At 47.3% G+C, this 13,205-nt stretch overlaps 1 protein-coding gene across 3 annotated transcripts in view; it reads right to left on the reverse strand.

The window, feature by feature from the left end:
* PTPN3 (protein tyrosine phosphatase non-receptor type 3) overlaps window positions 1–13,205 on the reverse strand; it is a 1,027,556-nt gene that overhangs the window by 387,641 nt on the left and 626,710 nt on the right. For all 3 annotated transcript variants that reach the window (XM_063922728.1, XM_063922729.1, XM_063922727.1), the window contains one exon: window positions 12,841–13,036. In XM_063922728.1, the coding sequence (XP_063778798.1) occupies window positions 12,841–13,036 (196 nt within the window). The remainder of the gene's footprint in view (window positions 1–12,840; window positions 13,037–13,205) is intronic.

Below are 13,205 nucleotides of genomic sequence, written 5' to 3' on the forward strand. Positions count from 1 at the left end.
GCAGTTATGTCCCCTCTTGACAGTGCCCATTTGAGAATTTATATGCTGCCCCCCCCACGCCCTGCACCCTACAGTGCCGCTGTGTGTGGGAACATGGCGTGCAGCGCGATCGCTGTGCGGTACCTCAGAAGCCATCACTGAAGTCTTCTTTTCTTCTTCTACTCACTTGTCTTCTGACTTCTGGCTCTGCAAGGGGGGTGACGGCGGGCTCTGGGAATGAACCCCTAGGCGTACCTAGGGTTCCAAACCCTCAGGAGCTAATGGTGTCCTGTAGCCAAAGAAGCAGAGCCTTTAAACTCACTAGAAGTAGGTCTGACTTCTCTCCCCTAAGTCCCACGAAGCAGGGAGACTGTTGCCAGCAGCCCCCCTGAAAATAAAAAAAACCTAACATAAAGTCTTTTCAGAGAAACTCAGTAGAGCTCCTCAGAGTGCATCCAGTCTGCCTGGGCACAGATCTAAACTGGAGTCTGGAAGAGGGGCATAGAGGGAGGAGCCAGGGCACACCATTTGAAAGTCTTAAAGTGCCCATATCTCCTGCGGATCCCGTCTATACTCCATGGTTCTTGAAGTGTCCCTAGCATTTTCTAGGACGTATGAGAAATCCTATTTTCTTTTTCATCCATAAGGGAAACTGGGGTCACTTAGTACGATGGGGACGTCCCAAAGTTCCAAGAATGGGTGTGAACGTGCTGAGATGTCTGCAGCATCGTATGTCCAAATTGGACATCCTCTGTAGCCAAGGTATTAAACCTGTAGAACTTGACAAGCGTGTTTGTCCCTGACCAGGTAGTGGCCCGGCATAGTTGCAAAACAGAGACACCACGGGCAGCCGCCCAGGAAGAACCCACCGACCTAGTAGAGTGGGCCTTGATAGACGGAGCAATAGGCAAGGCTGCTAAAGCATAGGCCTGTTAAATAGTAAGCCTAATCCAACGGGCAATCGACTGCTTTGAGGCAGGACAACCATTCTTGTGAGCATCATACAGCACAAAGATGTAATCCGATTTTCAGACAGCAGCTGTACTCTTGACATAAATCTTCAGGGATTGCACCAAATCCAAGGACTCAGGATTGGAGGAAGTGGTTAACACCACCGGAACCACGATAGGCCGATTCAGGTGGAATGCAGACACCACCTTAGGCAGGAACTGCTGACGAGTCCTAAGCTCCGCTATGTCCTCATGAAAGACCAAGTAGGGACTCTTGCAGTACAAAGCTCCAAGTTCCGAAACGTGCCTAGCTGACGCTAATGCCAACAGCATAACCGTCTTCTACGCAAGGTACTTGTCCTCAACCGACATCAGTGGTTCAAACCAAGAGTTGCAGAAAGGTCAAAACCATGTTAAAATCCCAAGGTGCCGTGGGCGGCACAAAGGGAGGCTGGATGCGAAGGACACCCTGTAGGAACATCTGGACCTCAGGCTAAGCAGCCAATTTCTTCTGAAAGAAAACGGATAAGGCCGAGATCTGAACTTTTATGGAGCCAAACCTTAGGCCTATATCCACACCAGCCGGCAAGAAGCGCAAAAAGTGCACCAAGGGAAAATCCACCACCGGATACCTTTTGGCTCTCACACTAGGATACGTATCGTTTCCAGATATGGTGGAAATGCTTCGACGTGACAGCCTTCCTAGCCTGAATCATGGTTGCAATAACCTTATTCGGAATACCTTTCTCAGCTAGAAGGTTCTACTCAACCGCCATGCCGTAAGTCTGGGTAGACGAACGGTCCTTGCTGAAGAAGATCCTCTCACAGAGGCAGAGGCCAGGGGTCTTCTATTTCCATGGCCAGAAGATCTGCGTACCAAAGCCTTCAAGGCCAATCGGGGGCAATGAGAATTCCCTGAACTCCCTCCGTCCTGATTCTTTTTGGAACCCTGGGGAGTACCGGAATTGGAGGAAACAGGTACACCAGCCGGTAAAACCCACAACATTGTCAGCGCTTCTACTGCCGCTGCCAAAGTGTCTCTTGTCCTGGAGAAGCTTATTGTGGAGCTGAGAGGCCATCAGATCAATCTGTGGACAGCCCCACTGATCTGTTATCAGTCGAAATACCTTTGGATGGAGTCCCCATTCTCCTGGGTGTAGGTCGTGACGACTTAGGAAGTCCGCCTCCCAGTTGTCCACTCCCGGAATGATTAAGGCTGGTACCGCCCTTGCATTCCTTTCTACCAAGAGGAGTATCTTAGATACCTCCCACATGCAGGCTCTGCTCTTTGTCCCTCTCTCTCTCGATTGACATACGTCACTGCTGTGGCATTGTCAGACTGAACCTGAATGGCTTGACCTTATAGTAGAGGAGACGCCTGCAGCAGATCATTGTAGATCGCCCTGAGTACCAGTTGTTTATTGGAAGAACGGCTTCGTGGCTTGACCACCTGCCCTGGAAATGTGCTCCTTGGGTGACATCTCCCCAACCTCGAAGGCTCACGTCTGTGGTTACGAGAATCCAATCCTGGATCCCAAAGCTCCAACCCTCCACGAGGTTGGAGGACTGCAACTACAACAGGAAAGAGATTCTGGCCCATGGTGAGAGACGTATGACCTGGTGCAGATGCAAACCTGATCATTTTTTCAGGAGATCCATTTGGAATGTCCGCGCATGGAATCTGCCGAATTGAATGGCAATATACGAGGCCACCATATTTCCCAACAGGCAGGTGCAAAGATGCATCGAGACCCGGGTCAGCTGCAGAACCGCTCAAACTAACTCCTGAAGCGGCCTGGCCTTGTCTGCAGGAAGGAAGATTTTCTGAGCCACAGTGTCCAATATCATCCCTAGGAACTGGAGACGCTGAGTCAGCTCGATGTGGGATTTCTGTAAGTTCAGAATCCAACTGTGGTGTGACAGCAGTGTTGTCACGCGGCAGATGCTGTCCAACAGTTGTTCCTTTGATCTTGCTTTTATCAACAGATCGTCCAAGTAGGGGACAAAATTCACTCCCTGAATCCTGAGTTGGAACATAATTTCCGGCATCACTTTTGTGAAAAACATTGGAGCCGTGGACAGGCTGAAGGGCAGCACCTGGAACTGGTAGTGTTCATCCAGCAGAGCAAACCTGAGGTAGGCTTGATGAGGTGGCCATATCAGAATATGTAGGTACACATCCTTTATGTCCAGAGAGACTCCCCCTCCTCCAGACCTGAGATCACTGATCTCATAAACTCCATTTTGAACGGGAAAACCCACAAATATGGGTATAACGATTTGAGGTTCAAAATGGGTCTCACTGAACAGTCCGGTTTTGGTACCACAAAAAGGCTGGAAAAATTTCCCTTGCCCCGTTGTTAAGTGGCACGGAACAATGACTTCATTCTGAGCCAATTTTTGAATGGCCTCATGTAGCGTAAGGCGCATGTCCTCGGAAGCCGGTAAGCCTGACCTGAAAAACCTGTGACTCTGAGAACTTTCGAACTACAGTTTGTAGCCCTGGGAGATCAGGTCTTTTATCCATGCGTCCTAACAGGAGCTTCCCCAAATGAGGCTGAATAATCTCAGATGAGCTCCCACCCTGAGATCCCCCATGAGCGGAGGGACACCATCATGCTGAGGATTTAGGGGAGACAGAGCTGACGCACTTGTCCTGAGATCCTGTGGTGGTAGGCTTACGAGACTTACCTCTGGAGCCTCTCGTCGCATCTGAGGCACCTCTGGCTTTTCCCTTAAACCTTGAGGTCCAAAAGGACTGTAGTGAAGGCCCAGTGTAAGAGCGTTTAGCCGGTGGGGGTGCAGATGGGAGGTACACGGATTTTCCAGCGGTAGCCTTCGAAATACATGTGTCTAAGTCACCTCCAAATAGCCAATCTCATTTGAAAGGCAAAGCCTCTACACTCCGTTCTGACTCTGCGTCCGCCACCCACTGACGTAGCCACAGCGCCCTGAATGCAGAAACCGCCATTGTAGAAGTACGAGCATTTACTGTATAATGCCTATGCCTTTTATTGTTTCACAAAGGAAACTAGCAGATTCCTGGATATGCTGAATCAGCGTCACCATTTCAGCCAGGGACTTATTAGCATAAGCTAGTATGGGTTTGTGAGGGACAGATCATGTCAAACTAACTTAATTAGCTTCTATGAGGACGTGAGAGATAATATTGACCAGGGCAAAGCAGTGGATGTGGTTTATTTAGATTTTGCAAAAGCCTTTGATACAGTGCCTCACAGGAGACTGATCATCAAATTAAGGGAATTTGGCCTAGGAAATACTATTTGTACATGGATAGGTAATTGGCCGGATTACAGGGTACAACGAGTAGTGGTCAATGGAATGTTCTCCAGCTGGGCACCAGTAGTCAGCGGAATACCGCAAGGGTCCATACTTGGCCCGCTGCTGTTCAATATATTTATTAATGATCTAGGAATAGGCCTGGGAAGTACAGTGTCAATCTTTGCAGATGATACTAAACTGTGTAAGATAATTAATTCAGAAATTGATGTGGAGTCTCTACAGAATGACTTACTTAAACTTGAAACCTGGGCGCTTAAATGGGGAATGAGGTTCAATATTGAAAAATGGAAAGTTATGCACTTTAGGATTAAAAATAAACTTGCATCCTACACACTTAAGTGGGAAAATATAGGGGAAACAGTACTTGAAAAAGATTTGGGGGTGCTCATAGATAATAGGTTTAATAACAGTTCACAATGTCAAAATGCAGCAAAGAAGGCAAGTAAAGTCCTTGGGTGCATAAAACGGGGTATTGAGACAAGGGACGAGGATGTTATCCTGCCGCAGTACAAATCATTGGTATGACCACACCTGGAATATTGTGTTCAAATTTGGGCACCATATTATAAAATAGATATCGAGGAGCTCGAAAGAGTTCAAAGGCGAGCTACTAAGCTGATAACAGGGTTAGAGACACTGGAGTATGAGGAAAGGCTTACTAGGTTAAATATGTATTCCCTTGAAAAGAGGAGACATTATTAATATCTTCAAATATGTAAAGGCTCAATATAAAGAGTTAGCAGGGGATTTGTTTATTAATAGAACTGTGTATATGACACGTGGGCACTCACTGAGACTAGAGGAGAGAAAATTCCGTACAAAACGTAGGAAAGGGTTCTTCACCATAAGAGCAATAAGGATTTGGAACTCCCTGCTGGAGAAGGTAATAATGGCGGACTCTGTAAATGCATTTAAAAATGGTTTGGACAGTTTTCTAGCTGAAAAAAGTATCCAAGGCTAAAGCATTTAATACATTGACATTAAGTAACTGAGGGGCAGATGTATTAAGCCAGGTGAAGTGATAAAGTGGAAGGTGATAAAGCACCAGCCAGTCAGCTCCTAACTGTCATTTTTCAAACCCAGCCTGTAACATGTAAGTTAGGAGCTGATTGGCTGGTGCGTTATCACCTTCCACTTTATCACTTCACCAGGCTTAATACATCTGCCCCTGGGAGTGGTACGAATATAGTTGTCAATTGGTATAAAACCATTACTTCAGATGGTGCATTGTAGTGTGCACAGCTTGATACAGTTTGCGTGCAGGTTGAACCCGATGAGCATTTTGCCTCTTTTCAACCTCATTAACTATGTTACTATGTTATCCCCAGTTAAGCACTTCTGAAGGTTAGCTGCCCAGATATGCATGACGTGAGTCACCCAACAGTCCGCAATAACAGGCCTTTGGAAGGCTCCCGCTGCAACATAAATAGATTTCAAGGTGGTTTCTATTTTCCTTTCCACAGGTTCCTTTAAGGCAGTAGCACCCGGAACATGTAGCACTGTCTTTTTGACAGTCATGATACAGAAGCATCTACAGCAGGGGGAGTCTCCCAGACCTTTCACCCCTCATGAGCAAAAGGAAAAGCAGCAACCAATTTCTTTGTCACCTGGAATGTCTTGTCAGGAGTAACCCATGGCTCCCTAAAAAGATCCTTTGAATCAGGAAAGGTGAGCAGCACTTTTTTCTGTACAGAGAAAAAGGATTGCTGTACATCTGCTTCATTCCCAGGAATATGCAAAACATCCCTTATAGCAAGGATAAGCGACTCCACGCCCTGCGGCGGAGAATAATCATCCACCTTAGCAATAGATTCCAGCTCCTTCCCCACTGGCACCTCCTCCTCGGATTCTGAGAGGATGTCAGGTAACCCCCGCTTTTGGGGTAGTGGATGTGAGAGAGGGATTACACGTCTGCCCTCTGTTTTATCTTTAGTCAGAGCAGCCATAGACTGTTATAAATGCTTCCTTTCCTGTCTAGCAGTAGTTAACTCATTGGACATTTCAGCCATCATAGTTTTAATAAAACTCAACCAAGCTGGTTCCTGTAAATCACCCCGAGAAGCCCCACTATATTGTGAAGGCTGACTGCATTGTCACACATGAGAGAATTTGCAGGGGAGGGAGAAAACCTGGTGTGACAGATATTACACACCGCTTTTTTGATCATGCTGACAGGGAACATTAACACCCACACACACACAAAGGTATAAGCAAGCCTGCCCAGTCCAGAATGTGTGGAGAGACTCAGGGGCAGATGTATTCGACTGGAGAAGGCATAAGGAAGTGATAAACCAGTGATATGTGCAAGGTGAAAAACACACCAGCCAATCAGCTCCCATATGTAAATTAACAGTTAGGAGCTGATTGGCTGGTGCACTTGCATTATCACTGGTTTATCACTTCCTTATGCCTTCTCCCGGTTAATACATCTACCACTCAGAGAGGAGGGACCAGTGCCAGCCTGTAACTAACAATTTAGAGTTTAGAAAGTTAGGCAATATGGTTCATTTATGTGTAAGGAGCCTAAGAAAAGGTCCCCCTTAAACTATATCCCTGTACCAGTGTCTGGCCGTGGAGTATCCTCTGGAGGAACTAGCTGTCCTGCTGCAGCGCTGAGAGTGCAAGAAATGGCACCAGGAAGCCGCTGGTCCCGCTCTGAGATAGCGCTGCCCCCTGCAATGGCGCCGTAGCTACATGTATGTTTATACTGGCAATATCCCTCATAATGTGTAATATGAGGCTCCAACAACTACTTACACTGCCGCTGCCAGTCTGCATGGGGGGCTATGGGATCACCCCAGAGGGAGTCTGTATGCCCGCCCCACACCAAGAACCGGGGGAACCCCGCTAGCGGGACCCCCGACAACACTCACCACTCTCTGATCTGCTGGGGGTGTGGAGAGTGCTGCGGGTGTGACCCAAGCGTCCCTCGGTGCAGGTAGGCTGTTGCCCCACAGCCTACCTGAAAAAAAATAAACGTTTAAAATAAATTGAAAAAAAAATCCTCTGGAGTTCCAGAGTGTGCATCCTCTCCTAAGGGCACATTTTTCTAAACTGGGCAGTGGGGGAAGGCATAGAGGGGAGGAGCCAGCACACTCTGTTCAAATAATTTAAAGTGCACCGGCTCCTTTGGACCCCATCTATATCCCCATTGTACTTAGGGGGTCATTCCGAGTTGATCGCTCGCTAGCTACTTTTAGCAGCCGTGCAAACACATTGTTGCCGCCCGCCGGGAAGTGTATTTTCGCTTTGCAGAAATGCAAACGCTTGTGCAGCAGAGCAGCTGCAAAATCATTTTGTGCAAAACAAGACCAGCCCTGTAGTAACTCTTCGTGTGCGTAGATTCTAACGACGGAGGGACGGCTTTGACGTCACACACCCGCCCAGCGTTCGCCCAGCCATGCCTGCGTTTTCCCCGACACGCCTGCATTTTTCTAAGCACTCCCTAAAAACGGTCGGTTGCCACCCAGAAACGCCCACTTCATGTCAATCTTACTGCGTTCTGCCGTCCGACTGAAAGCTTCGCTAGAACCTGTGCAAAACCACAAAGGACTTTGTACCCATACGTCGCGCATGCGCATTGCGGTGCATACACATGCACAGAAATGCCAATTTATAGCCTGATCGCTGCGCTGCAAACAACGGCAGCTAGCGATCAACTCGGAATGACCCCCTAAGTGACCACAGTATACCTTACGGATGATAGAGAAATACAGATAAACGCTGTTCTCTAGCACCACTTACTCGACATATGTCAACATGGACACAGTCTAAGTGTACCGCGTCCCATCGCATTCGGGCACGGTGCCTCGCTGCGCTCAGCACACTGTTTTATTCCCCCTTCAGATCCACTGGTAAAGTATGAACAAGTCTGTTTTTGGGCACAAATTCCTTAAAAACTCATGTCTGCATTTTGGCATGTCGGTATTCTGACTATGTCAGCATTTGGAACATGCCAGCATAATGGATGTCTGTATTTTGACTGTGTCGGTATTTGGACTGTTGGTCAATGGCTGTCGGAATTATGACCGACAGTATTGTGTCAGTCGGTAAATCAACTGCTACCCTTTATCAAGAACATTCTGTAAAATGATAGGTAGAAGCCAACTGGTTGCTATGGGCAACATATCCACTTGTCTTCTTCTCAACGCTATAGAAGTATTGTTACATATCCCTCTAGGTCATTTGCATATAGGAACTTACTTTCTCTATGGGGCCTATTTATTCATGTACTTTGTGGTCAATCAACTAAAATTTTTAGCATATAAGGATACCAACACAGAGGTCAGAGATTCCTGTCGCAGTCACTCTGATTTGCTTCAGATAAGCAGTCCCCATAGCTTTCTATGGATTGTGCAAAAATTGCCAATTTACCAAGCTCCAAGGTGCACTGGTCAAGCTTAAAATATTAAACATAACTTTTATTAATGACTTGTCATGTTTATGTGAGTGATTTATTCACTATCAAGTGGTTATTTTAAACACTTTCTTTCTTTTGAACACCTTTTGTTTTAACTAACATTTCACCAATTTATGAGTTTGTTTTGTGTGGACTTCTATGATTTCATTAGTCCTTAAAACCTTCCTTTATTAGTGCTTTTAAACATGACCAGGGGCGTAACTGGAACTTTGAAAGCCCCACAGCAAAATCTTGAAACCCCCCCCCCCCCCCCTCCCCACTCACCACAACCATTGTCTCTACAATGCCCCTTGCGGAAGCAGGGTAGAGAGAGGAGCAAGAAACAGAGGGTTTCATGGAAATAGAGAGAATTAAAGAAAGACAGAAATTAGCAAGAGAGATGGCATCAGGGAGAAATAGAGAAAAATGTGAGAGTGTCAGAGGGAGAGAGTGTGTCAGGCAGGGAGGGAGAGCGAAAGAGAAGGGGAGCAAGAGAGAGTGAGAGTGTCAGGAAGAGAGAGCACAAGACAAAGAGGGTGTCAGGGAGAGAGAAAGACACATACACACACTATCAGGGAGTTAGAGACAGTGTCAGGGAGTGAAACAGTGTCAGGGGGAGTGAGATGGGGACAGAAGGAGGGAGAGACAGTGCCAGGGAGAGAGACAGTATCTGGGAGAGAGGTAGAGAGAGAGATATAGTGTCAGGGAGGGAGAGATATATACAGTGTGGGGAGAGAGAGAGAGGGGTAGACAGACAGTGTTTGGGGGGACAGAGTGTGACAGAAATAGAGACAGTGTCAGGGAAAGAGAGAGATAGTGTCAGCGAGAGAGGGAAAGGCAGTATCAGGAGAGTGTTAGGGGGAGAAAGGAGAGAGATAGTGTCAGGAAGAAAGAGAGACAGTGTCAGGGAGAGAGACAGTGTCAGGGCATGAGAGACAAAGGCCGTTTGCGTCTGAAATGCTTTTTAAACAGCTCCACACACAGACACTGCAAGCCTGCATATCACCGCAGACCACATCCATAAGACTCCTCGCCGGCTGGTGAGTGGAGCAGATGTTAAGACAGCAACGGACACAGGAAGAAGCGGAGCCTTGCAGCAACACAACTTCCAGTGTTCAGTGCGGCTTCCAGTGGGACCGGTAACACAGCAGCAGAGCCAGGAAGACATCCAGCACTGCATGCTGAGGAGCACCACTGGGGAGGGAGAGGGTTGAAGCTACACAAGCGGCTACACAGAGGATCACCGCAGAGTGAGCAACGGGAACAAGGCACCACATCGTGAGGGTAAGTTGCACCTGGCAGGCCGGGACGCCGGCATCCCAGAACACGACCCCCATCAGAAACCATTCATTGACAGAGAATTGCTTCGGAGCACAGTTGCTCGGACTTATACTGGCGGACATAGAAGTCCCTTTAGGAAAAGACTGCCACTTGATATATCCATAACAGAGACATTCTTTGCTCTCAAGACTGTTCATTACTGTATTCATCATACGACATCAAGTCTGCATTCATTTCTCAACACATCTGTTTGTTCGGGTTCACTACGGCTGGCCGGCGGTCGGGCTCCCGGCGACCAGCATCCCGGCGCCGGGAGCCCGACCGCCGGCTTACCGACAGCTTGGCGAGCGCAAATGAGCCCCTTGCGGGCTCGCTGCGCTCGCCACGCTACGGGCACGGTGGCGCGCGACACTATTTTATTCTCCCTCTATGGGGGTCGTGGACCCCCACGAGGGAAAATAATTGTCGGTATGCCGGCTGTCGGGCTCCCGGCGCCGGTATACTGAGCGCCGGGAGCCCGACCGCCGGCAAACAGAAGACCACCCGTTTGTTCACACTGCATGCATGCTACTGATATGAACATAGATAATACTGTGTGATCACTCAAATTACATGTGGACTAATATTGTAATGTCTGCTGTACTGAGCATTGTGACTGCAAAAATAAAAGTATTTACAGACCATACAGACATACAACACAGAGTATAGGATTGGGTGCAAGTATCAAAAACCTGAACAATATGAGAGAGGGAGAGGCATAGACAGAGAGATAAACTAGGATATATACAGTGTCAGAAAGAGGGATAGGGAGACAGTGTCAAAGAGAGAGGGATTGTAAGAGAGTGTGTCAGGAAGAGAATGAGTGTGAGTGAGACAGTGTCAGGGAGAGAGAGTGTAGCAAGAGAGAAAGTGTAGACTCCCCGACCCCCCCTGACACATCCTCCACGCGGCTGCATGGGGGTGCAGTCGGCGGCAGACATTCATCCAGAGGTTGGGATTGAAGGGGGAGTGACATGCCTCGGAGGCAGCCTGTGACTGGATGGAGGAGGTGCAGCGGGCCCTGGAAGCAGCCAGGGCCCCATAGCAGCTGCACCCCCTGCACCCACGGTAGTTATGTCACTGCTAGTACATCTTCCAATTACCCTTTTTCTGTTCTTTGGATTGTATAAACTATGGTAGTAGGTAGCACCTCTTCATATTCAAATAGAATAAAATAACACAATTTTGACAGTATCAATCAAGCTCCAAACAGGTAAGCTTTTTGCAGTTTGGTCTCGAAATCTAACACCATCTATATTACACATTACAAATATTTGCTTCACATTATCAATATACAAATAATTTATGTAATATTTTGTCAATGTGTTCAATGTTTTATGTAGCCCTGGTAAAAGCTTAGGATATTACGAAACATTTCTCTATCACTAAGTGGGTATTTATCAAAGCTTGAAGTACAATTGTGAGAGATAAAGGGGGTCTAAGCCTTGGAGAGGTATAAAGAGTCAACCAACCCGCTCACAGGCAACCACAGGGGGAACCCCCCTTCAACACAGCCTGGGCAGCGGCACCTACATGCAGTATAAAGGGAGAAATAAGCTGCTGCACATGCCCAATGGAAGCAGATTTTCCTACCAACGATCGGACCTGACGTGCAGGCACGTCATACGGGTACAAAGCGGATCGTTGCTGGGCGATGGATTTAACAAAGAATCCATTCACACAGCCGACCGCAAAAAGATTTAACAGGAAAGGAGTTTATGGGTGTCAACTGACCGTTTTCAGGGAGTGGTTGGAAAAACGCAGGCATGTCCAAGCGTTTGCAGGGCAGGTGTCTGATGTCAATTCCGGGACCGGACAGGCTGAAGTGATCGCAGCGCCTGAGTAAGTTCAGATCTACTCAGAAACTGCACAAACTGTTTTTGTACTGCTCGGCTGCACAGGCGTTCGCACACTTGCAAAGCTAAAATACACTCCCCAGTGGGCGGCGACTATGCATTCACATGGCTGCAGAAAGTAGCTAGCAAGCAATCAACTTGCAATGACCCCCTATAGCTTGCTACATGCTAATTATGCATCCTTCTTGGGTTGGTGACAATTGCTCTAAAAAAATGTTTTGGGGAAAAAAAACCATTGGGAAACTCCCATCCAGAAATCCTGCATTTGCTACTGCAGATCCTGTCATTTTTTTAAAAAACAACCTTTAACCAGACAGTTAGGAGCTGATTGTCTGGTACTTTATCGGTCTCCAATGCTTAGTGCATAGGGCCTAATTCAGTATGGACCGCAGATGTGCGAAAAATTACACATTTACGATCTATTACACTGACATGCAGGGGGACGCCCAGCACAGGGCAAGTCCACCTCACATGCCGGTTCCAGCCCCCCACCCCCCCTACCTCCGCACACATGTTTAGGGTATCCCTCTACCAATGCAGCCTTGCTGCTAAGGCAGATGGCTATCTGCCATGTTTCGGGTCACAGCGGATGCGTGTGACGTCACGCAGCCGCTGAGGCCTGCCCCGCGGACATGCCTGTATTGTACAGACCATGCCCACCCAATGCCGCTGCGACATCCCCTCCCGATCAGGGAACACATCTGCCTGTCAATCAGATATGAGATGCCATCGTATCCCACAGTGTGCGCACACACAGTGCGGCTTCTGCACGTTCACACACACGTGTTCCATGCTGAATTAGGACCATAGACCAAAAGTACCTAAAAATGAGCTCCTGTCCTTTTTCAAACACAGCCAATAAACTGTAAGTAGAAGCTGATGTGTTAGTACTTTATCTCTCTCAAATTTATTTATCCCCAAGCTTTCATAAATACCCTGCTAAATCCTTGAAATTATTGTATCTTATAAGATCCTATTAAAGCAAATAAAAATGTATTTCCAATCATATTGTGACTCCAAGATCTCGAAATACCTTATCACAGTAGTACTGGTTTGAATCATCTGTTGAGTTTCCTTTCTTGATGGTATCATAGGTTTCTAGAAACTTCTTATCCACGCCTTCAAGTGGATGAGATGATGAAGAGTGATTTGACAACCCATTGGGAGAAGAAGGATATGAACCTTGTTGGGACAAGCTATTTTCTTTTGGACTATGTTCCAACAGGTTCCTAGAAGAAAAACAATACTCACATTTAAAATATCTTTATCTCTATCTATTTGTCCATCAGCCAGCAGAAACGTCCAAATAAGACTGCCTTAGGAAATATTCCTGGTCAAAAGATGGTGGGACTGGAGATAGATAGGGCCAGATGCATCATCGCTTGGAAAGTGATAAAA

The sequence above is a fragment of the Pseudophryne corroboree genome, chromosome 5, assembly GCF_028390025.1.
Source record: "Pseudophryne corroboree isolate aPseCor3 chromosome 5, aPseCor3.hap2, whole genome shotgun sequence".
Classification (NCBI taxonomy): Eukaryota; Metazoa; Chordata; class Amphibia; order Anura; family Myobatrachidae; genus Pseudophryne; species Pseudophryne corroboree.